Below are 25,043 nucleotides of genomic sequence, written 5' to 3'. Positions count from 1 at the left end.
AATTTATCAAGAGAAATTAGTCATATTCTTATTTTTTAAGTCAAATATTTATTGTTATGCTATCAATATAACATCCAAAGAGAAAAGAAAAAAGTCATATAAGTGAGTGAGATGTACACCTTCTTGTCCAATATCCATTTATATCAAGTAGATGCTTCTCCACACTCACATGTATTAGTTATGTGACTTTCAATTATCTATTAAATGAACAATGAAGTTTGAAGAGGATCTTTATCATGTTATTAATTATAATCATGGATGATATCATCCTTTATTTATAAAAAAAAAATATACTAATCTAATCCCACATTGATTCTCACCCATGATTAAGTAATAGTTAGTTTGTAAATTATTTGTCATACCAATATTTATTTAACTTTCATTTTTTTTATTATTCTTTGTTAATGCTTTCATTGCTGTTAATCGTTAAATAATTGAATTTGTGTCCTTTAAAATAAAATGTATATTTTTAAAAACAATTGGTCTCTGAATTTTCTTAAAAATATGTAATTAAGTTCCTAAAGTTAAAAATATTATAATTGAGTCTTTGATTTTTTAAAATATTTTTTGTAATTAAATATCTGTGATTAATCTGTGACAGTGTAAAACTATTACAAAAGTAATTATTCGTGATAATTTTACTAACTTTAATGAACTAATTACAAAAAATTTAAAATCTTAAAAATCTAATCAGAATTATTTTTAGTTTAAATACTTAAATTAAAATTCTAAAGAAAATGTAGTGACACTAAACCTTTAAATAATTAAAACTTGACGCTTTCTTCGGCAAATTGTACGTATTATAAGAACTGCAAATAAGAACTTTTGCAAATTGTGAATACTCCCTATACTGTAGCATATTTATAGATAGATCTCTATTATGTTTGGATTTTATAGTAGTGTCCCATACCCAAATCAGTGGCCACTGTTTAGTTTAGTGAAATTTTTGGAGCCCCAGAAGCAGAAGCTAGTAAGGGTGCTGTGTCCACTCATTATTCATATATGTAGCCTTCACAAATCATATGAGTTGTTGCTCTGCTATGGCGTCCCTTCTCAAAGCTCCTTCCTTTATCTCTCCTCTCAACCAAAAGGTGTTTTTTAATTCATCATGTTCAGCAATCTCATGTCACTTGTATTCTGGGTTTTTGTTTCTTGCTCCAATAATCATAACAAGGGGTTTTAATTTGTGTTTCTATTGTGGAGTGTTTGGTAATTGGAGAGTTTGGTGGATGTGTTTACTTTTAACTTGTTGTTCCCAATTAGGGAGTTGGTGGGATTGTCTTTTAATTCTTTGGCTGCTAAATAACTACATGTTGTGCAATTACTACAAGGTGCAAAATCCATGATTTAATGATTTATAATGCATAGGAAACTCATGTTGCTACTGATACCACTCTTCTCTTCCTTGCCACCCTTGATGATTTGATATATTTTGTACCACTTGTCCTCTCTGTTCTTGGTATTGATCAATGTTATTGTTATAATTGAGAAGGGCTAGGAGGGAAAAAAGTGGATTTTCGTGGGCATTTGATGCCTTTTCGGATTGGTAAAAGTCATAACTGATTGGGATATTGTTGGCATCTGACTCCCCCTTACCCCTGATTGTTTGACATGTTTCTGTATCGATCTTAGGTGCTTTTTTGGTTGGTGGTAAACCTAGTTATTAGAATCTTCTAAATCGAGATTTGAATCACACAAATTGGATACAGCTTGGTAATAAATCACAAAGGACTTTGTATCTTATGATACTTGGATGAATTGCTGTGATTCCATATCTCAGATTTAGTAATTTGTTTTATTTGATATTCAACTTTTCTTTCACCATTTAAAGGAAATTGAAAAGTCAGATGAGCTTAAATTATTAAATGAAAAGTAAAGGAGGGTTACATAGCTCTGTGGCTTCATCCACTCAGTTGTTTCGTGATACTAATGGTCATTTTTGTTTTGTTTAAAATTATTTCACCGAACATTATAACATCATTAGTATGGTATATTTTGAGTTATTTAGTTTCTCTGAATCTTGCGTTTGATACAATTTATGATTCATTATTTGAATTGCAATTTGCGAGTTGCGACTGATTCATTATTTGATGCTGAATGAAATTTGTTGTCTATTAAGGAAAAAAATGCCCCAAAAGATTATTTTTTGTTGGTATTTCTCAATCAGATTGAGGAAAAATGGATTAATGAGTGGATCTCGAAACCATGTAATTTCAATTATTTCAATCTGAATTTCATCAATTTATCAGCAGTGAGCCTTGTTAATTGACACTTCAATAGTATGTCCTATAATATGCTTTGTCGTTCCGGAGATCCAATCTTAATTCTCTTGTTTAGTAACCCTTTTTTGTTGCAGTTGAATTATGTTAGCATTACTCCCATAACCACAAACATGCAACCCAAATTTTATCATGCTGGTGTTAGAAATGGGAGATGGCATTTTCCTAGCATGACAATAAAAGCTCAGGCAGCTGTTGAAGGGGATGTACTTGACAAAGAATCAGTCTCTGCCAATGAAGAAAATGGTATGAAGTTGGTTATTGTTCAGTTTCTGCTTTATTCATGTGTTTCAGAGTTGCTTTTGATCCATTATTTCTATTTTGATCTTGCTGTTTCTTTTTCTTTTTCTTTATCAGATTATGGGCTCGTTTGTATGCACCATGTTGGAATTTTATGTGAAAGCCTAGAAAGATCACTTGACTTTTATCAAAACGTTCTAGGTATGCCAGCTCGTGACATTAATTGTGTTTACCATGAAGCAAGTATATAAATAACTAAACTGAATGAAATTTAGGCCTCAAGATAAATGAAGCAAGGCCACATGATAAGCTTCCCTACAGGGGTGCTTGGTTGTGGGTAGGCTCTGAGATGATTCATTTGATGGAGCTTCCAAATCCTGACCCTTTAACTGGAAGACCTCAACATGGTGGTCGAGATCGTCACACATGTATCGCAATCCGGGATGTTTCCAAACTGAAAGCAATCCTTGATAAAGCTGGTACAACTTCTTCCCTTGTTTAAACAACATAACTTGTGGTTCACCATGATATACAGCATTTTAAATGGCATGTGCTCTATATTTTATAATATTTTCTGTGTTTTTTTACTTTGTAGGCATCCCCTACACACTTAGTCGTTCTGGAAGACCAGCGATCTTTACACGTGATCCTGATGCAAATGCTCTAGAGTTTACACAGATAGATGATTGATGTTTATGGATGTTACTTGCGTTAAAGTCACCAAAACTGAATGTAGAATTATATGTACAAATAATTGCATGTATGTAAAAACTGAAGGCTGAAGGGATTGTAACCAGTTAGCCATAGTACTTAGTAAAGTAGCCTGCTATGCAATGGCACTGGCAGCAATAGATGATTACTGGCTCGTCTTATAGCAGAACTGTATGGATAAACGAGACGTAATGTTGAAAGAGACAGTGACCTTATTTGAAGATATTCAGAAGCCAAGAGTTTCATTATTTGAACATAAAAAGCCTGAACAAATGGGATAATCGCGTGCAACTTACTTTTTCTCATGTATACGAGTCATAAAAGATATACTCCAAATTAAAATGTTATTCTACTTTGATGTTCACCAAACTTTTTTCTTCAATACATTATAGGTTTTTATGTATTTTTCACAACTCGTGCATTTTGAGATATGTAAACACTCCTTTGAATAACTAAAAGTATTCCATTACACTAGTCTTGTAAACATCAAATGTTATCAACACAATATTACTCTTTATTTTAAATTAAGGTATAGTTGAAAAATTGTTAATCGCCTCCTGAATTTCTAAAGCACCAATAGCTTTTAAACAAAATTAGAAAACTAAAACATCAATAAATATCAAACACAGGGAGTAGTTAGTATGTTCTATCTGTTATAATCTCACAAGTAAAATTATTTATCTTTGTAACATAAAATAAATAAAAAGGACGTTTTCAAACAAAAAAAATATAAAAGAGTTTCAATACTTTAATAATAGAACAATGACACAATATACGTGATTGAAATTAGGTATAGTTATTAGTTATTACTAATCGATTCCTTTAAATAATCAACTCAAAGTGGTATAAGTATTAGGTAGTATTAATCAATTTCTTTAAATAATCTCGTAGCTACATAGCCTTTGGACCCTTTTATTCCAATATGGCAATATGTATTCATGTATCTTTACCATTAAAAGCCTACAGGGAGTATTTCCTTGTTCGTGCCTCATGTACCACCGATAACTTTCTACCCTCATCAATGCCCAAAATATCATATAGACTATCGGTTTTCACTTTTTTCGTCATCTACACAGTAATGCTAAGCATTATACAAGTAAGCAATCAGCAAGTACTCTGATTTGCATGCTAAAAAAGAAACATCACCAAGATGTTTTTAAAAAGCTCACAGTGCCGGAGACAAAACATGCAGGAGAGATTCCCTTTCCATCAAAGATGTGCCCATGCCAATGTTTTCCGATGGGAGGAATCATGCGTAAGCAAGATCTTTCTCTAAATCATCACATACCATTGTCATATGTTAGTACAATTGGCTGTTAGTACTTATTAAGCAATCACAAGATCCAAATCCCTTCACATTAATAAAGTTATATACTACACTATACTAATACTATAATATTACACAGCAAAAACACGAGGTTTATACATTTTTGGTTTTCCCTCGGCAAACCAAAGACAAATGCATAAAGATCGAACATAAACTATGTCCTGACATCATATTTGGATTCTATCATCTTATTCAAAACATATAACCAAAGGACTAAAGAAGCAAATCTGCCAGATAATTCACAATACTAACCCAAAAAAGGGCCTAGAATCAATACTCAAAAACATAATTTATTCACAACCAATCATATACGATGCAGTCACTCTAGCAATGAATTATCCACGCAAAAGAGAGATCAGGTGAACCACACCGAGGATTTGGTCCCAGCACTACACATCACTTGATGAGGAAAATTAAAGTGAGGGTCATTGATTGAATCTCCGAACACACGAGGGACCCACAAAGCGCCTTGGTGGGTGTCCAGGGAATGCTACTGGCTGCACACCATATCCTCCACCCCAAAATGGAGGAATTCGAAAATGGATGGGTGGGGGAATAGTGCGTCTTGAAAAACCACGATAAGAAATCCCTTGCCACCTCTTCTTTGTTTTCCATGACAAAGCAAACAAATCCTTGAAAATGCGCCCTCTACTCTCTCCCACTTGTCCAAACTCCTCCTCGTACTTCTTCTTCCACAACTCATTGCTGGTGGACAAGTATCGCAATTCGGAACAGGTGCAAGCCACTTTCGCCAAATCAACACCGGGAAGACGCTCCAAAATCACGAGCTTAAGCTCCATTGGTAGCCACATGAAACAAGGTGGAAGATCCAAACCAGCCTTCTCACAGAGATCAATCAACAGTGGCAATGCAAGCCTATCTTTCAGCATCTTCCACATTTCAAAAACTTCATTTCCAAACTGAAAATCTCCCCCATCATTAACACTACCTTTAGATTCAGAATTTGACAGCATCAACTCCAAAGGTCTAGCACACTTACGTTTATCCAAACAAACATAATGCAACCTCGATCCAACATCATCAGACAAAGACCCACACACATTCACAAAATGCCCCAATGTCTGAAATTTCAAATTCACACTATGAGAAGTACCATTAGTCAGAATCTCAGGCAGGGTATACCTCAAAGACACCACCGAAGAAAACGCTGAAGGAGAATAGTCAAGCAGGTGAGAAAACCTAACAACCATACCCGAATGCAGATCGACTCGAACAAACCCGGATTCAAGAACAATACCATGGACAGTAAACACTAACAACTTGAAATCACTAACGTTGTTCCCAAGCGCTTCTTTTAGAACCCTTCTCACAAAGAAAGGCTCGGAATTGGTACTCACCACCACCACCTCGTCAGACCCATCAGTCATATCGACGGTATCAGCTTCCGCAGCATCCAAAGTCGGAGGCTTTTCCGCGGCGGGAGTCGAGGGGGCGTCTCCGGGGAGGCTCTCCGGTGAGTCATGGATGGTGGGTCCGTCGCGGGAAGCCGTTTCTGGCTTGTGGGGTAGGGTTTCGAGGGAGAAGGCGGTGGGGCTGAGAGAGTAGAAGACGAGGTCGCCGGCAGCGATGCCGAGAGAGTGGAGGGGCTCGTCCGGCGAAGAGGCGCGAATCTCGTCCTTTCTGTTGAGCGAGAGATGCAGAGAAGACAAAGGAGACGAAGAGATTGTGTGAGAAATGGTATCTTCGAGTTGCTGCAGAGAACAGGAATCGGGAACTTCTATTTTAATGGTTTCTTTGGATTCCAAAGATCTGAGTCTCAGCTTCATCGTGTTTGATTCTCTGTTTCTCTTGAATTGGATAGGAACTTTGATACCAGTAGGTTATTTTGTAATAGGAGCGGAATTGTTTTCTTATTGTTGTGTAAGACAATATTTTATTTATTTATTTTTGGATAAAAATTAAACCGGAGGATTCACTATGTTTTGTTTTTTTAAAACCTTTTTTAATGTTTGAATTTGGTGGGTTATCTGTGGGAGTGTTAAAAATAAGTCAAGCTTAATAAGTTGACCTTACTATCTTAATACATGAGTTGAGTTGTAAAATTTGAAGTTTGATTGTCTGAATTTATTTTGGTTTGGCTTAGCTGAGTTTCAATTTTTACTTTATCAAATTGGGTTGACCTAGATTGTTTATACATTTTTTTATTATTTATAAACGGTATACTCACAAATGATATATATTTTTTCTTGTCGGTGTTCTAAAACGATCATTCATACAAATGATAAATCGGAATGTGTTGATGGCCATTTTAAGATTAATATTTCAAGTACTTGGAGGTTTTTTCTTAAGTTATATCTCTTGTGTATGACTATCACTACCACTAATACACTCCATTTTATTTCTATTGTTTCAAATTTCTTTTGTTATTTTGTAATATAAATGAGTCGTGAATATTTCATATGCTATATAAACTTTCATTCTTGTCCAACAAGACCGTAAGAAAAGTCTGCCCGCGTTGCTAGAACTTACCTTTGGGCTAAATACAATGGCTAACGAAAGTTTATATACAGCCTTAAATAAATAAATAAAATTAGCAGCACGTGCAGCTAAATTCTCAAAAAAGTTATACTTATCACACAATAATTTCTTACTATCCTTTTACGATATTATATTTCTCGGCATCTCTCTCTCTTTCACATCATCCGTCTAACAACCCTTTTTGTATAATTCAAATTCTGACTGTTTTTATGCTGCGAAGTGCAAATAAAGTCGATGGAGATGAGCAGTAACCAGCAAGATATTCACTGATTTCTAATCAAAAGGTCACTCCTGACTTCCACTCCTGAATGGCAGAACGTAAAGTATGGTTTGGAGTCAACACAGAATGCTGGAGTTTAAGCTTTGTCATCGGTGATACATTGTGTTTGCTAAGCCATGCCTTGATTGCTATGTACTCATAAGTGAAACCATCCGCAGCAATATATGGATCATCCATGATTTCCTGCAATACTCACAAGTCAACCAATGATGAAAAAATATATCTGAAAATGATATGCATCACAAAGATATCAAAACACAATAACCAAATGCCCTTCAGACAAGTGCAGATTTATTATACCTGAAGGATTGGACAATAATACTGGCTTGGTGCACTGGCACTATTTCTTCCCATCCTTGCACTAGCATTTGCCGCATCAAAAAATCTTTTGAGCAGTGGAAGAACTTCAGTATCAAGTTCTGGTCTATCTCTGCATCTGAGGGCAGTGCATTTAAGGGCAACTTTAGCCAATTCCACTGTCTCATCTAGTGGCCAATCTCCAGCTGATGTGTCTAAAATATCACGGAAGGAACCATTTCTGATTGCATCTTCAACAGTCATAATGAGTCCACGTGCATGGCGACCAGTTATCAATTGCAGAGTTATAACTCCGAAAGCATATACATCTGATTTTGGTCGGACAGTGCCAGTTCTCTGATACTCTGGGTCCATGTAATGCAGAGTACCGGCAAGCATTGATTCTCTGTACTCTGTGATATTGTCAGGCACGACTTCTGCAAGGAGTTTAGCCAGACCAACATCTGAAATTTTGCTCACATAATTTCTGTCTAACAAGATATTGCCAGGTTTTATATCTCGATGAACAATAGGCTCTGGCTTCGAATTATGCAAGAATGAGAGTCCACAAGCCATTTCAAAAGCTATACGAAATCGAAAAAACCAAGGAAGTGGTGGTTTGCTATTTTTGTTGAGAATGTAGTCTTCTAAACTTCCATTTTCCATGTACTCGTAAACAAGGCAACGATTCTCCGGACAGGCTCCTAGTAACAAGACCATATTAGGGTGATGTAGTTGACTAAGAATCTCAACCTGCAAGAAATGGGAGACAACAGAAACTCAGAAAGGAATGCTTTTTCTTGTTATTCCAGCATTCAAATACTGAATTCATTTAAGATATTTAAAAGGCACCTATCATTCGGAAACATTGAAAAATGAGACGCAAGGGAGTGTAGTTTGAAAATTTAATGAAATTTTAAATCAGCAAATTTCATATGAAGACTATTTCACCACACAAAGAACAAAGAGTAAATCTTAAGGAAGCTAGATCTGATATCTGTCGAGGATTAGTTGATTAGTAACTTCTTATCATAAAAACAACTTCAAAGGGAAGAAAAAAACCGAGCACAAGGTAGACCTCTTTCAGAAACTCCTCTTTCTTGTTGATTGCATCCTGATGCAGAACCTTTACAGCTACTGGTGTGTGATCAAGATTACACTTATAAACTTTCCCATATCCTCCTTCACCAATTATCAAATCCTCAGCAAAGAAGTTCGTCACTATCTTGATTTCATCCATGGTGTATTTTCTGTATCTTCTGTCATTTGAGAGCAATGTATCGACAATTCTCTGTTTTTCTATTGATTCTCTAAGGACATCAAGTTCAGCCATCTGTCTTTCATATGATTCTTTGGCAAACTTACTTTTCGCCTCCTCAAGTTCCTTCATCACTTTTAAATACTTTGTTTTCTCTTCAGCAGCAATCTTTCTCAAAGTCTCTTCTCTTTTTAGGGAAGCATTTACTATTTTAGTTTCTTCAAGAGATTCAGAAGAAAGTAAAAGGGCCTGCAAGTGAAGACATGCATGTCAAAAGGGCCAAGTGGTGAAGGCATAAATTTTCAGAGTGGGGCATAAGTACTGTGGGGCGACAAGTTCTAAACTATAGATTTTAAGTTCAATTGTAGCAATTTAACCACATGGTCGTGGCTTTCAAAAAAAAAAAAACATTGAATAAAAAATAATGAAATTAAAGAGAACATAAGCTTTATGTTTGAAATAAAATATTTTTCATTTTGCTTCCATTTATTTATTAAATTTGAATTTTGATGACTTCTTGGCTCTTGATCAGGTTTTAGTCATCCAAAAAAATTTGTTCAAAAATAGTTGATTAGCAACATATATGCTCTTAGGGAAATTCATTTGCGTTTTTTTAACAAATTATTTGAGTTAATACCTTTTGTAGGCGTTGGCTTAGGCATTGGGAACATAGGGGGAAATCAAATATTATCAAACTCTCACCTGGTTTTGAGCTTGAACCAGATCTTCACAAACCTGTTTGTACATGGCGATAGTATTTTGCAACTCCTGCTGCAGCCGTTCCACTTCTTGTTGCATGACTAACTGCTTGTACACATCATATGAACACCACAGCCATGTTGGAGAATAAAAAATATATAGCACTTTCACAAGTTATTCTAAAAAGAAGAAAGTTACCTGTTCACGTTGTGCAGAAGCAATGGAATCAAATGAATGGAGGCTGATAGCTTCAATATCATCTCCACAGTTTTCTGGATTTTCTTCTTCATTTTTGGTAGAATTTTCAAAAGAATCCCTACGATGACTAAATGTTTGCAGACCAATGTAACTACGCTCAGATATTGATAAAAATTTGAAATTCTTTAGAATTTTAGGTTCTGTTGAGGATGAACTAATTCCAGACATTTCTCTACCAATACCAGCATCATTGTCTGCTTTATTTACTTTAGTAGACATGAAGTACCTTTGGCTAGTTTCTGTTGAAGGGAAAATAAATAAAATCAGAAGAAACTATACAACTTCTCATGACCCTAATTCTATAAAAGCATCATAAACCTCCCGAAATGCAAGAACTTCAAACATACCATGAGAATGTGAAGATGAAAAATCAGCCAACTTTGATATAATTCTATCTCTAGCTACAACATATACATCACAACCATCAGGAGCACATCTTAGAATGGTAGTTGGTATTCCAGGTCCTTTTAGCTTCCTGGAAGAAGAAAAACTGAAATTTAGAATCCAATGTTCTGAAATTTAGAATCTAGTAAAGGAGCAATATTGTAAGATTATTTCACACGGATTAATATATGAACAAAACAGAAAAATCACAATGTTTGCTTTAACGCTTTAAATATTTAGAAACACATACCTTGTTATAAAATTTGACGAGTCAGAACCCAGCACTAATGTTTGGACCCTGGATTCCGAAATAAAGCTAAGAAGTGCTTCTGCAACATTGTCATCTTCTAGCAGTACGGTTTCCATCTACAAAATTTCCACATTAATCTACCCATAACACCTTTTCAATCTTAAGTTGAAACTAGCACAGACCAGAAAACGAAATTATGATGCCTGGATATTCCAATACCAATACTTCCACGATACTACTACATTTGTATTTTTAACATATCTCCTTTTTCTTTTATCATCATTGTTCACACAATATTGCTTCTCAAGAATCTGGGATACAGATTTAAGTCCAGCTTTCAAACGTTTTTTCAAAACATATTCTAACTCTAGAAATCTTTCCTAACTCTAGAGACTCTAAGGTTGCCTAATCACAGATAATATAAATATGTTATATAAGATAAGTCAAGTCCTAAGGTGTGTTTGGAAGAATATACTTACAGCTTATTTATACTTGTGACAAATTTATGTAATTGTCTAGGAAAGCTTACGAAAATAACTTCTAATACTCCCTCATTTTATTATTGGACATTTTTAACCAAATCACGAATTAATATAACTAGTTATGTTAGTTGATTTTATCAAGTTTATAAAACAAAATAATGAAGTATCAATTTTACCCTTTTTAATTATCATTAAATTTCCATGAGAGGTGAAAATATTATTCCATACAAAAGCTTATGTACCAATATTAATAAAAATGGTAATAAATGACAATTGGAAAGTCTAAAAGGTGAGAGAGAAGAACACACTCTCACAATCTTTAATAAGGGTAAAAAATGAAAAGTAAAATTAATACTTTATAGAGATTGTAAAGTCCTTTATAAAATAAACCAACAATTTCTTCTAAATTGTGATTTATAATATCCATAAGTTCTTTTTAGCTTGTTTTTATAAGTTCTAGATATCTTATGAAAATAGTTTAACTCTTATTAAAGTTAGATGATAAAATTTCTATAAGAAAAAACTCACTTTATACTTTTTGTTTTTTCTTGTATGAGTGTTTATAGCAAAATTTATCCTTAAGTAATACTCCAAACAGGCTTATAACTTCTTTGATTATAAATATAACTTATACTGTTATACAAAAAGACTTACTCAATAGGTTGTTTATCCAAATAACCTTAAAGACTGTTTGGACAAATTTTTACACAAGTATTTATAAAAGAAGAAAAATAAAATAAAATTCTTCAAAAAATTAAAATTAACTTATATATAAAGTAATTTGTAAAAGTTGTTGATATTGATTTTTTGAATTTATGTATAAGCTAATTTTAGAAGTTTATTTAATTTTTTGTATATCTGAACAAGCCCTTAGTATATGATACCGTGTTCGAATCGCAGAGTTTGGTGAAGGGAAGGAAGATTTGTTGAGATTTTAGTTTGACATCCTGCACACAAGATGCTAAAACATCGGCGTCTGCTTCCGAAACGGGAATATACTCTCCAGCTGCGAATAAACAACGCATCTGAGTTCAGATAGTTTGTTATGATAATCGTGGAAAAATAAAATGAGAGAGTGCGTACTTGGTGTTGCAATTGAAGTTATTGGGGGGATGACGTGAACCAAGATGAACCTATCCGCCTGAGGGACCAGATTCTCCACCGCCCACTGCACCGCTCGCCGGCTACCCCTCACGCCGCCGCTCACGGCAACGGCAACCGATCTCGGTGGCGGTGTGGACATTGCTCCTTTCTTCAACTACCACACCGTTCGCGTTGAACCATCATTTCTTAGCTCAGACCGTTCGCACTTCTTCTACCAATAAAACTCATTTTACGTCTTATAAATTGTCAAATGGTTAACTTCAACATTTTAATAGTTGCCAGGGAAAATAAGACATTACTATATTTTTAAAAACTAAAAAATAAATAATAAAATACTAGTATGCAGTTAATAATAATGAAATAATTGTAAATATTAGTTGAAGATAAAACTGTAAAAGAATGAGAAAAAAAAATGTGACCACCAAAATAACTTATTGATTCTTTTATTTATAATCCTATTTAGTTTTTTTTAGTATATCAAATTAATTTGATTTATAAAGTAAAAATTGGCTTAAATGGACTTTTGGTCACACCATGATGTGTTATGTAAAAATAAAATTAAAAATTAACAAAACATACATAATAGGATAATGAGGGAGGTTCAAACGATACTGATGTAACTTTTACTAATTTTATATTAAATGTGAATTTTGAAAATCTAACCGTTAGATTGAAAGTTCATTACTCTTAGATCATATATATCAAATTTTATATTAATCTAAGATGATTTGATACTTCATTCTCATAAATAAAAAATGACGTAATATATACATTTTAAAATATACTAAATATGAACACTTTGATTACTTTCAAGTTGTTGTTTAATTTTAACAAAATTTAATATATATGATCTATGAGCAATGAACTTTCAATCTAACAGTTGAATTTTCAAAATTCACATTTAATATAAGGTTATTGAGCGGTGTAACACTTAGTAAAAATTACACTGGTGTCGTTTGAATCCTCTTCTAGAATAATATATATATATATAACAACATCATTTTTAAGGAAAATACTTAATCGCCAAGCCAATGTAATTCTTTGATATATAAATTAGATATTCTCAATGAAAATCAAAATTTTACATACATTTGGTATTAATAATATATATAGTTTATCACTAGTATTATTAATACTGATAATATAATATAATATAAAGATTTTCATTTAATAATGATAATTTTACGTATAGTTTTGGTTTCATTAAAATTATATACAATTTATTTATTTTAAATATAGTTGTTTAAAATTTTCAAATTAAAAAATATAATTTTATCTATATTATACAAAGTATTTTTTATTTATGTGATTACTCTTCTTAAAATTATAAAAATTATAATATATTTTTAAAATTATAATTACTATTCAAATGTTTTTAAAAAAGTTATTTAAATGATTTTATTTTAATTAACAATACACTTTAAATTTATATATTAAAATTATTATAATTACATATAAGATAAAATATTGAATATATATTATATATATATATATATATATATACTTTTTTTAATATTTTGGTATTAGTAGAGTATCTACGAATTTCATCAAAAAATAAATCTCTCTTTAAAACTTAATTACATTAAGATTATCTTTATATTTTTTTTTATCAAATTCAAAACTCGAATTTAAAATTTTAAGATTTGAGAACTAACTATAACATCAATCAGACGAACAAACGGTAGTATATATAATAATTTATTATTTTATAAATTAATATTATATATTATATATATATATTACTATATATTTTATAAATTAATATTTAATACTATATATGTTATATTTATCACATATATATTGTTATTTTGTATAATATAATATATAATATAATGAGTATGAAGAGAGGAGACCGTTATTTTATGTTGGCGCAATAAACAATAAATTATAATAAGATATGATATTATTTTAAAATTTTATCCCATCCTATCAAATATTGACCATTAAACAAATTTATAAGATTACTTGGATGTAGCTAACTCTTCTCAACTTATCTAGTCTTGTATTTCTTTTGTGATTACTTGAATGTAACTAGTCCATTAATTTTGAAGAATCTCCAATATATGTATGATTTTCTTATTTATAAGATTTTATATTCAATTAAATCAATAATTTTAATTAATTACACCATTTAAAAATATTTTATTTGTCAATATAGATTGATATAATCGGTCAAGGATCTAGAGTAGCTCTCATCTTTTTCATAGATATGGGTTTTTTTTTTTTTACGCCATTAAAGTGCTACTTAATCTCCATAGATGAGAGTTTATTTCTCCTTAACACCATTAAAATTCTACTCATTCGAAAAAGAGAATTCTTTAACTCTTTGATTGGGTCTTTACCAATAATCATAACATGTGAGTCTCTTTGTTTCATGTAACTTCTTTAATTATTTTAGTTAATACTTAATTTTTTCGGTAAATATTAAGTATTGACATGAATGTCTTTTATTAAAATAATATTTAATTAATTAATCTAATTTTAAGTTTTTTTTAAAAAAAATTAAAAGCTTTAAATGTTTATACTTATTATAAAATAGTTTTAAAATTTTTTTATTATTTAAAACATTCCGTACATGTACGGCATATTTGCTTGTGTGATTTTTAAACATTCATACAACCCGAGAATATTTGGTACACTAAACAAGATAAAGTACAAGGGTACGTATGAGAGAAATTTAGGTGCTACTCATCTTTAACAACTTAACATACATACATGCAATGTTGTAAATGAATCCGTACAGAGCAGAAACTCGACTCCATACGTATTGCATCATCATGTTTGGGAATATCTAATGAGCTGCATCACCAGCATCAGCATACACACATCTCCATGGTAATCCTCAAAGTGCCACCGGATAAAATTCAGTCAGTAGAAAGAGTAGTAAATATATAGTTTTCATTAATGAAGAAGAAAATTTAAGAACACATTAACAGTCATATACCATGAGAATAGAATTTATACCTTTAATTGCACACGTTATTTCATAAGAGTACAATGACTATAAACTCATACTGTAGAACACTTTTATATTATTAACTAATTATAATTGACGTTGATTTATTTTGCTAGTTATTTATTATAACAGTCACAAATTTACAGTACATGTAATGATTTACTGACAGTTCAATGTATAGCCTATTTTCTGTTTTTACAAATTTCGAGTGAAGTATAAAAAATGATGACTTGTACTAGACAGTTAACATATATCTGCATGAAACTTGAGTATCAGTTAATAAACAGAATGAGTAATTCAATTGAAGTATTAATATAGTTGCAGGCAAAATGAAAAAGATTATTAAGAAATGAGAAGGGAGGGAGCTAATTAAAGAAGGTGGGTGACAGATAGAGAGTAAGCACACAGCTTTTAGCATGAAAGGTCCATGCTAGGAAAGAGCTAAGTGCTCACTCTCTTCTGTCACCTCCACAAACAAACCTGCACCATTCATAGAAGATTCTGCTTAATTAATTTCTTTGTTAAGTTCTCGACCCTTTGGCAGAAAGGAGAGAGCTTTTGTTTTGTGTTTTCTTGGACTGTGTATCTTCTGGAACTTGATGGTGCAGAGAGTTGGTTTGGCTCTCAATATATATATATAGGGGACTGAGAAGGTATCTACCTCCCAATATAAGGTATTAAACCTCCAAACATAACCAATGAAATATGCAGCTGACGCAGATAAATTCTCTTTCATTACATGTAATTGGCTCTTTGTCCTGCCAAACTAATAACCACACAATGCATTGAAAAGAAAGATATGGGGCAATCATATACTGTGTAACAAATGTACTTTGCCTTGTATATAGTTGTTGCAAGTAAGCACCTCTGCCAGCTATTTGGTTGCACTCAAGTCGAATAAATGGATACAACAGGTGTTTTCTTGATTTTGATTTTATTTTTAGTTGACATATATTTTGTATCAGAGTTTCATTTAAATATATACCGTATATCTCAAATGATGGTATTTAGTGAATTTGTCATTTTAATGATTAAGATTATATTTTGATTGATTTATTTTTATTTGATAACAAGGTGTAATTTTTTCTCACCAAGTCAATTTCTATAAAATAAAATAATATTTTCGGTCACAATTTCATATTAAAAATAAGGATTTAACCTCAATTATTGATCAGAAAATATAAGTTTCCACGTTTGTTAAAATTGATTAAACACAGGATGTCAATATATCATTAAATAGCATGTGAATATATCAAATTGATTAAAGAACATGTAGTCTTGAAAACAATATATATAATTACCCTTCTCCAACAAGATAGTGGCTCAAAAAAACTTCAGAGAAAGAAGATAACACTCTCAAATATAAGAAGAAATTTTCATTGTCCCAATTGTTCTATGCAAATCATAACGAGAGTGATCATATTTATAATAAAAAGTATGAAATCTAATTATGACAGGATAAATCTTATACTATGCCCATCAATATGTTAATTATAATTCTTATTATGATTATCATATCTTTTCAATCACTCTTACAACTAGAAGTAATAAATATAGATCAGGCTAATTAAACTAGAATCTAATTCTTATAAAAATTCTTAAGTCTGATTTGTTTACGTGATATAAGTTTTTTTTTTCTTCTAAAAATTAACCCTAACTTAAGTTACGTAAAAATCTAACCTAACATATAAACCGATTTTATTATAACGCATAAAGAAAAAGGTTAGTATACCTGTTGACCTACATAAGTCAATAGGCCTATAAATAATTATACAAATTTTTATATAACTATTTGTAATATAATATAATTTTAAATAGGTTGACATATCTTTTGTCTCTTTTATTTAACCAGTTTTGCAATTATTCTTTGATAATTTACGGAATTGATTTGGTGATCAATTCGGATGAAACAAGTCGGACCACTCGGGTGGATCCAATTTTGACAAACATGTTTGTCACATAAAAAGAATGTTTCCTTAACTTCAAAATTTTCTTATAAAGAATGTGAATATCTCACTATTTCTAGCATATGTATAATGCATTTTGTGGCCCCATCTTAGGTCATCTAAGCTTTTGCTTTTGCTATTATAAAGTTTATTTGCAAGTGTGGCATTCTATAGAAGACGATAAGCATCTAGGAGAAGATTTCTATAATTATATTATCACACTATTGGAAAATTATGGAGGGGACATTGTGGATTAAGTTGACCATATACATGTTTTTCTAACATATGGTTAACGTTACAAGCCTTTGCACGCAGAGTAAGCTTATTGATAAATAAAGGTGAAGATTAAATGCTAATTAATTTTATGTGGCCATCCTTATCAAGTATTTTTAATAATGAAGGAATAAAGAAAGGGGTCGATAGCTATCTAGTGAAAACATAATTTATCATTCAAGCAAGAAAATTAAGCTCCTTAAACCTTAGAAAATCAAAATGTACCGCATTGTAAGAAGGGGATGTTTTGTCGTGCACATACAAAAATCTATATTGGCATAAGTGGCACAAAGTATATATTCGTTTGTCAATTAAACAAAAACAAATGAGGCAAGAATCATTAGATGTTCTTAAGGAAATTGACACAAATTAACCAATGGGCACAGAGATTTTTGACGTGTCGGCCTATGAGACGTTCCCTGTTGAGTGCTGACTAAAACAAATAATTTATTGTTCGTGATGCTCAAGGAAGGCCCTTTTATTTGCTCAACAAAAGGTATAAAGCAGTGACTTACGTTTATCAAGAATTATTCATTCCCCAAATCAATACCTAGTAATTAAAAATTGCCAATTAACCAGGGGTTATGCATGGCACTATCAGTTTCGATTCCGATGACATTTGTCAAATTGGTGTGTTCAAACTTCAAACATGAAAACAACAGTCAAGTCATCACATTTCATTCAAGAAAGGATAACGAAAACATTGTTAAAATCTCCTCGAGTAATAAGGTGTTAATAGAGTACACAATAGGGGAGTCCTCTGGGCTCTTAATTTTTTTTGACAAATAGAGAACCAAAATCCACTTTCTTATATCAGTTTCATAACCTATTTTAACTAATTGTATTAAGTTTATCAAGTCACTTGTTACTAGATCACTTTACGTTCAGTCCTTTAACTTCAAATTTTATGTTTAGTCTTTGATGTGAGACAATTTGTATTAGTGAGTGAAATGACCAAAATAATATATGCAAATAGGAAAGGTAAACTTTTGGTCACTCAATTCCAAACACCATGGAATATTCCGACTGAACTTTTTGTGACTTGTTTGCATTTATTTGACTTTGAGCTGTACCTAATAGGCCGGGAATGTCAAACAGCCAGCAGCAGAGTATCAGCAGCCTCCGAAGAACTTATTCTGAGTTGTGGCAAATTGCGGTTACTTTGCATAAAGCAAGTCGGTTCAAGTCTTACCATCTAATTTCGTGCAAGAGATCTCACTCTAGTGTAATGTGTCTCAACAAATATTTTCTATATATTTTTTTTTTATATTCTTGTTATGTTTGTTTATTAAAAACTTATTTGAATACAAATTTAAAAATATTTTGAGATCTTCTTTATCAGTAAATATTCTTTATTATAATAAAAAAAACTCTAAAAAAAATTATAACTTGTATCTAAACAGACTTTAAATTTATTAACAATTATATAAGTAGAACATTATCCATATAGATGTTAGGATCTAATTATAAGGTATGAAATGGTATAAAAATAAATAAATTATAAGTATGAAATTTGGGTCTCACTTTATTATCAAGTTTTACAAACTAACTACAATGGTTAGCTTTTGTAGTTTGATTTTCATGAGGTTCTTATTAATTCCCCTGTACTAATTAAAAGACTTCTAAAGGTAATGACTTAAACAACCATCCAAACCGCAGCATTCCTATAACTTCACTTTCTAAATTAATGTTTGAAAACATACAACAACTTGATGTTTGGTTGTCCAATATAGTATATCACGATCCTCTACAAGAGAGAATTTTGAGACATAAGAAAAAAAAAATCTTGAGAAAATTCTAAAATGGGAATTGAAAATAAACTATCTGTTTAAATAGTATTCCTAAAATCCAAACAAAAGGTCAATAGTATTGCTAAAATACACGAAAATAGCTCCATAAAAATGACATTGTCAGTGGGTTGACGTACTCGACATAAAGGCGTATGATTTTGGACTCTATCAAGTCCAAACGTGTAAGTGTAACCCATAGATCTTCTTGGCTAAGAGACTACGATTATTAAAGATTGGGCCCATAATTTTACCATGTATTAAATCATGGTTGGCCATGATTTACAATTATTAGAAGATTAGTTTACTTATAATTTATGTTATGTTATAAGGAAAGGAAAGCAAAGAAGACCTTTTAAAATTTTTTTTAATCGGAATTACAGTAACAATAACCTAACATAGGTTGAATTTGTAACCCTTGAATTTGTAATCCACTCCCACAATTGACTTCAAATTTGCTTTTTTTTTTTTATACCAATTATTCCATTGCAATCCGTCCTTAATGCTGGTGGCTGTAATTTTGTTCAAATTAAATCTCTATATCGCGACAAGATATGAGCCCAAGGGCTTTAATATCATTCACAACACATTCAATTTGAAAGTGTAGTTAGTTGATCAAACTTGTCAAATTTTGAGCAATGCAAATTAACTAGGATCCTATTGAAGCCAGAGAATAAATTAAAGACAACTAAAAGCACTGTCGGTTATAAGAAAAAAATGTGCATATCAACAACTTCAACAACCACTTCAGAGCAATAAGAAGTGGTGGACTTGTAGATAGAAAATTAAAATGTTATTTTCTAGCATTTCTAACAGCCAAAAAGGGAAGGATAAGTACAATGTATTCCTGCATGTTGTTGAGATTGACCGAGTCTGAATTATCTAATAGTAGCGTATGTGTCTTTTGTACCTCTGTGAATTATTTATAAGAAAATAATAAATAATAACAATTATATAGTAATATACACTACAACAAAATTTGTTATTAACGATAATTATTTAATGATAATAATTTAATTACCGTCATATATAAAAATATTAATGACTAATATATAATGACCACTAAAAATGTATTTATATTACACTGAAATTTATTATTAGCAATAATTATTTATTAGAAAAAACTTAAGTCTCACATTGATTAGAAATAAGATAATTATAGTATATAAGTGAGTAATAACTATCACCTTACAAGTTCATTCTATAGGGTTGACTCCTAATTTACTATTCTAAATTAGTATCAAATCACCCATTATTAGATAAAAAAAAGTATATAAGTTATGAATTTAGAAAAGAAAATTATAGGAATAAATTATTTAAAATAAAGTAGACAATTGAAAAAAATAAATTTTAATAGCCTTTTAAAATGACTACTAGAATTGCGACTAAAAAAATAAATTTTTTCGACAATTTAGTAGATCTTTACCAGCATTTTATATAAATGTCGGTAATAGTATTAGCAACACTGGATACACCAACTTTTATTTAAATACTGGTAAAAAAATAATAGTCATTTATATGACCGCTAAATAATAAATTAATTGTCACAAAAAATTAATTTTGGTGTAGTGATATTACTATTAAAAATACAAATGGTTATAAGGCGAAATTTACTTTAAAAAAAATAAAAACTTATAATTTATAAAATGATAATTATAAGAATAAAATTATCTAAAAATGTAGGATATCAAATGAATAAATCTCCTTTTATTAATAGCATAAATATATATGCATAATTTGCTATTTTTAAATTTTGTATGTGAGTTTTCTGTTTCACTGGAAAGTTGACAAAAACTGGTTGAAAAGTTTAGCGTAAAAGTCTTGTCTGTTATTTTATTTGAATCATAGCCTCTCTGGTTATGGTTACATATGGTCTCAAATACATACAGTAACAACTAACAAGCCACATCGTTTTTGAGGCCATGGATGAACAATATCCTGCAATACTTTACAAGCACGACTGCACGAGCACGACCACTATTAAAAATATGCTAATAATTATAGGTAGCTCCATTGATATATAATATAGATTTTATCTAACAAAAATTTAATTGTTAGAAAAATATATATTGTATTTCTAGTTAATCATGTGATGAAATCATATTAATAAATAATTTCATTGTATAAGAAAATGATATATACTCTGCATTACAGTTTTAGTAGGATGCCTACATTACAGTATTATATAAGATTAATATTATATCGATTCTAATGGATTTCCTACCTGTCTCAAAGCTGTCATTTAATTAACCTCAAGAGGTAGTTGTAGAGAAGTGATCTTCTCCTTCTGTAAGTGGTGTGCCAAATAGGGAGAGAATTATTCTTTTATTTTCAGTAGAAATCACGTGTACGTACGAGGCAATCCTACTCAAGGTAAATACAAACATTATAAATGACAAAAAGATTTTGTCTAAATATATTTAATGTAGTTATATATTTAAAACTCAACCTTAATACCACCGATTAAACTAAAACAATCTTATACTAATTGATATATGTAATATGGAGGGAATAGCCGTCAACAAAGTTAAGTACCTTTGAATATTGATAATAAAGACAAGTTTCCAGCACAAAGCTTCCCACATGCACAGCCAAGTCTCGAGGAATTAATGAATCTAATCGTCATCCACTTTCAGTCCATTAGGAAGAACTTTTATTGGGCTTTGATATAAAGTTAGTGAATGGAAGAAACATGGGTGCATGTACAACTGCATATATTAAACAAATATGGATTATTAAAATACAGTATGTGTGGGCAACTGAAAACCTGACGATATGGAGGTTTATATTATATATTTTGGTGCGCCTTAATTCATGAATTCCAAGAGAGAAAATTAACTTATCGTCCATTACATAGAATGTGATAACTATTACATCATGCATGCATGCCAGCGTAATATCACACTAACACTTGCATGATATGAGATTGATAATATACTATTTGAAGCTTTGTTGTTGGATCACTTTTACTACAAAATTCTAACTAGAATAAGAATTTAAATGTGCAAAATTGATTTAATTATGTATGCAAAGTTAAAAAGTTAAACAGCCTTAGGGATATACGCACACAAGTGTTGAATTTAGTCAAACACGAGGGCACTGTTAGCAAATTAAGTCAAGTGGTGATTTTATGTGAATATATAAATGTGACATCTCTTGTATCATTGTCTATAAATTAAGCACATATGTTTCCACATTCATCATATCGTGGCCTGGCCTCTTGCATAATTTGCATCCTTTCTTTGGTCTTACAGTTATTACTTAGACCTTGCAAACTGCAATTAACTATTAACAATGAAGGGGTCATGTAGTTCGAGCGGTTATTACTTTTGTCTGATCAATATGTTCTTGTTGCTTTTGGCAGTAAGTTCTCAACTGACAACAGACTTCTACAAGTCATCATGTCCTAACGTTTCCAAAATAGTAAGGAGAGAAGTTCAAAAAGCTCTAATGAATGAGATGCGAATGGGTGCTTCCTTGCTTCGCCTTCACTTTCATGACTGCTTTGTTAATGTAAGTTTAATTAAGTTATCTATCTATCTATATATATATATATATATGTTTTAATTATATGCACGCTTAAATTAGTCAAATTGTTAGGGATACATTACCTCAAAACTCCCTAATAAAATAGTTTTATATGCATGCTAACTTTATTTTCTTGAACATGATCAGGGTTGTGATGGATCAATACTACTAGATGGTGGTGATGATGGAGAGAAGTCTGCTATTCCTAATCTGAACTCTGCTAGAGGATATGATGTTGTAGATACAATCAAAAGTTCAGTGGAGAGTGAATGTCAAGGGGTTGTCTCATGTGCTGATATATTAGCCATCGCTGCCAGAGATTCAGTTTTCCTAGTAATTTTATTCAAATCCCACTACTCTCTATATATTATTTTTGCTTAAATTCCTTTACAACTCCGCTAACATGCACGGGAATTTCATAAGAGTTACTCAAATAAGTTGGTATTTAGCATTTTACATACATTACTCATTAAGTCTCGTAATGTTTGGTAGAGTGGTGGTCCTTCTTGGAAGGTTCTGCTAGGACGAAGAGATGGAACAGTCTCAAACGGAACACTAGCAAATCAGCTTCCTTCGCCGTTGGATTCATTGGATACCATCATTTCAAAATTTAGTAATTTAGGCCTTAATCTCACAGACGTTGTTTCTTTATCAGGTAATAATAACATATCACGTTAATAATCAATTTGTTAATAAGTTATTAACTAACGATACTAGACAATTAACTTAAATATGATAAAATATATAAAATTTTGAAAACTGAATGATAAAATTGATGATATCCGGAAACATGGATTGCAATTATGCCTAATAAATTCGATACATGTTAACTAATTTATGTATTAATTATTTGTGAAGGTGCTCATACTTTCGGGCGATCAAGGTGTACACAATTTAGCAATAGATTGTACAACTTCTCAGGAACAGGTGCACCAGACAGTACACTAGACACTGACATGCTCTCTGACTTGCAAAGTTTGTGTCCTAAAAGTGGAGATGGAAACGTAACTACAGTCCTTGATCGAAACTCTTCGGACCTATTTGACAACCACTACTTCAAGAACTTGCTCGTTTCAAGGGGCCTTCTGGGTTCTGACCAGATTCTGTTTTCTAGTGACGAGGCTAACTCAACCACTAAACCTTTGGTCCAAAGCTACAGCAACGATAGTGGACTCTTCTTTGTGGACTTTGCCAATTCTATGATCAGGATGGGGAACATAAACCCAAAGACTGGGTCTGATGGAGAGATTAGGAAGAACTGCAGAGTGATCAATTCTTAGTACATGAATGAGGCTTTCCAAGATGTGAAATAATAAGCACAAGATCGGGTGTGTCTTCTAGTTACAATAGCGTAGTTTAGGTTGGTGTTGTTATGTTATTAACCGGAATGGAAATGTGCTTTCATGTGCCACATGGTGGATATGAAAACCTAACCAAGGTTACAAGGCAAAAGACAAACTACAAATATTAAATAAGATACTTGAATCATTTCCTTTCATCTTTTAAGGGATTTAACTTATTATATTCTTCAGTTTAATTTACAACACTTACTAAATAGAGAAAATAGATAATATCAGTAAGCAAAGTTAAATGTTTTCACATTAAATATTACCATTATATTTTTTAACTTATTAAAAATTATAACATTTGATAAATTTTATTTCTTATTTAATGCTTTTTTTTAATATTAATTTAATTTATTAATTTTGTCAATTTTATTTGGTTTTTATTTTCAAAATAAAATTATTTTTCATATTATGTAATATTCATTAATTATTTATTTTTTCTATCTTATATATAAGTAAAAAAATTGATTCATGCTTAAAATAATAATTTTATATTTTAGAAGATGAAAATAAAATAAATATTTTATAAAAGTAAAAATTTGCTCAATTTATAAGATCAAAAATAACATTTTAAATTTTATAAGAACTAAAAATAAAATTTTCTTATAGAGATTATAATTAAATTTTAAGGTTTAGAGTTTAAGATTTTTGTATTTATGCTAAAAATATTAATTTCTTGTAAGAAGAGACCGAAGAGGGATTGGGAAGAACTAACGAAAATAAAGAAAAATTTTAAATTTTCAACAAATAATTTCAATAAATTTTTTTTACTATTTTTAGCAGTTAAAATTTATTAAAAAATAATTATTTAATTTAGAAAACTTATTTCCTATTTTTTTGACACAAAATCTTATTTTTTATTTAAAGTGTAAAAAATTTATATTTACTAGTAAAGTCTAGGTACTTCGTGTCTCTATTAAAGATAAAATAAAATAAAAATTAAGTAATAAATATATATTGATCTAATATTATAATTAATTAATTAATTTTAAGGTCTTGAGTTTGATGAAAATATTTTTTTTAAATTTTTTAAAATTAAAAAGTATAATGATCAACAAAATATAAAGATTAAAATAGTTACTAAAAGTGATATTCCTTTATATATTTGTATAAATATTAAAAGTTCTATTTAGGATGTA

General features: G+C 30.9%; 4 protein-coding genes across 4 annotated transcripts; 2 read left to right on the top strand and 2 right to left on the bottom strand.

The window, feature by feature from the left end:
• The first annotated feature begins 915 nt into the window (after positions 1–915).
• On the top strand, positions 916–3,453 carry LOC109808293 (Lactoylglutathione lyase / glyoxalase I family protein). The gene is made up of 5 exons (XM_020371220.3): positions 916–1,091; positions 2,357–2,525; positions 2,637–2,720; positions 2,795–2,998; positions 3,115–3,453. Exons 1-5 carry the CDS (start codon positions 1,023–1,025, stop codon positions 3,207–3,209), a joined length of 621 nt encoding a protein of 206 aa, XP_020226809.1. The 5' UTR covers positions 916–1,022; the 3' UTR covers positions 3,210–3,453.
• A 1,100-nt stretch (positions 3,454–4,553) lies between these two features.
• LOC109809963 (F-box protein SKIP22) lies at positions 4,554–6,423 on the bottom strand. The gene has a single exon (XM_020373395.3). The coding sequence runs from the start codon at positions 6,342–6,344 to the stop codon at positions 4,983–4,985; it is 1,362 nt and encodes a 453-aa protein (XP_020228984.1). The 5' UTR covers positions 6,345–6,423; the 3' UTR covers positions 4,554–4,982.
• A 591-nt stretch (positions 6,424–7,014) lies between these two features.
• LOC109808642 (U-box domain-containing protein kinase family protein) lies at positions 7,015–12,312 on the bottom strand. The gene is made up of 9 exons (XM_020371706.3): positions 12,048–12,312; positions 11,849–11,970; positions 10,483–10,598; positions 10,196–10,323; positions 9,789–10,087; positions 9,594–9,695; positions 8,712–9,140; positions 7,637–8,386; positions 7,015–7,519 (listed from the first exon to the last, which is right to left on the bottom strand). Exons 1-9 carry the CDS (start codon positions 12,205–12,207, stop codon positions 7,334–7,336), a joined length of 2,292 nt encoding a protein of 763 aa, XP_020227295.1. The 5' UTR covers positions 12,208–12,312; the 3' UTR covers positions 7,015–7,333.
• A 9,906-nt stretch (positions 12,313–22,218) lies between these two features.
• On the top strand, positions 22,219–24,056 carry LOC109809838 (Peroxidase superfamily protein). Its single transcript, XM_020373240.3, has 4 exons — positions 22,219–22,543; positions 22,706–22,891; positions 23,051–23,213; positions 23,417–24,056. The coding sequence occupies exons 1-4, from the start codon at positions 22,325–22,327 to the stop codon at positions 23,836–23,838; spliced, it is 990 nt and encodes a 329-aa protein (XP_020228829.1). The 5' UTR covers positions 22,219–22,324; the 3' UTR covers positions 23,839–24,056.
• The last annotated feature ends 987 nt before the right edge of the window (positions 24,057–25,043 follow it).

Source organism: Cajanus cajan, chromosome 5 (assembly GCF_000230855.2).
Source record: "Cajanus cajan strain Asha chromosome 5, NIPB_CcT2T_4, whole genome shotgun sequence".
Classification (NCBI taxonomy): Eukaryota; Viridiplantae; Streptophyta; class Magnoliopsida; order Fabales; family Fabaceae; genus Cajanus; species Cajanus cajan.
This window is presented reverse-complemented; position numbering and strand designations above follow the sequence as displayed.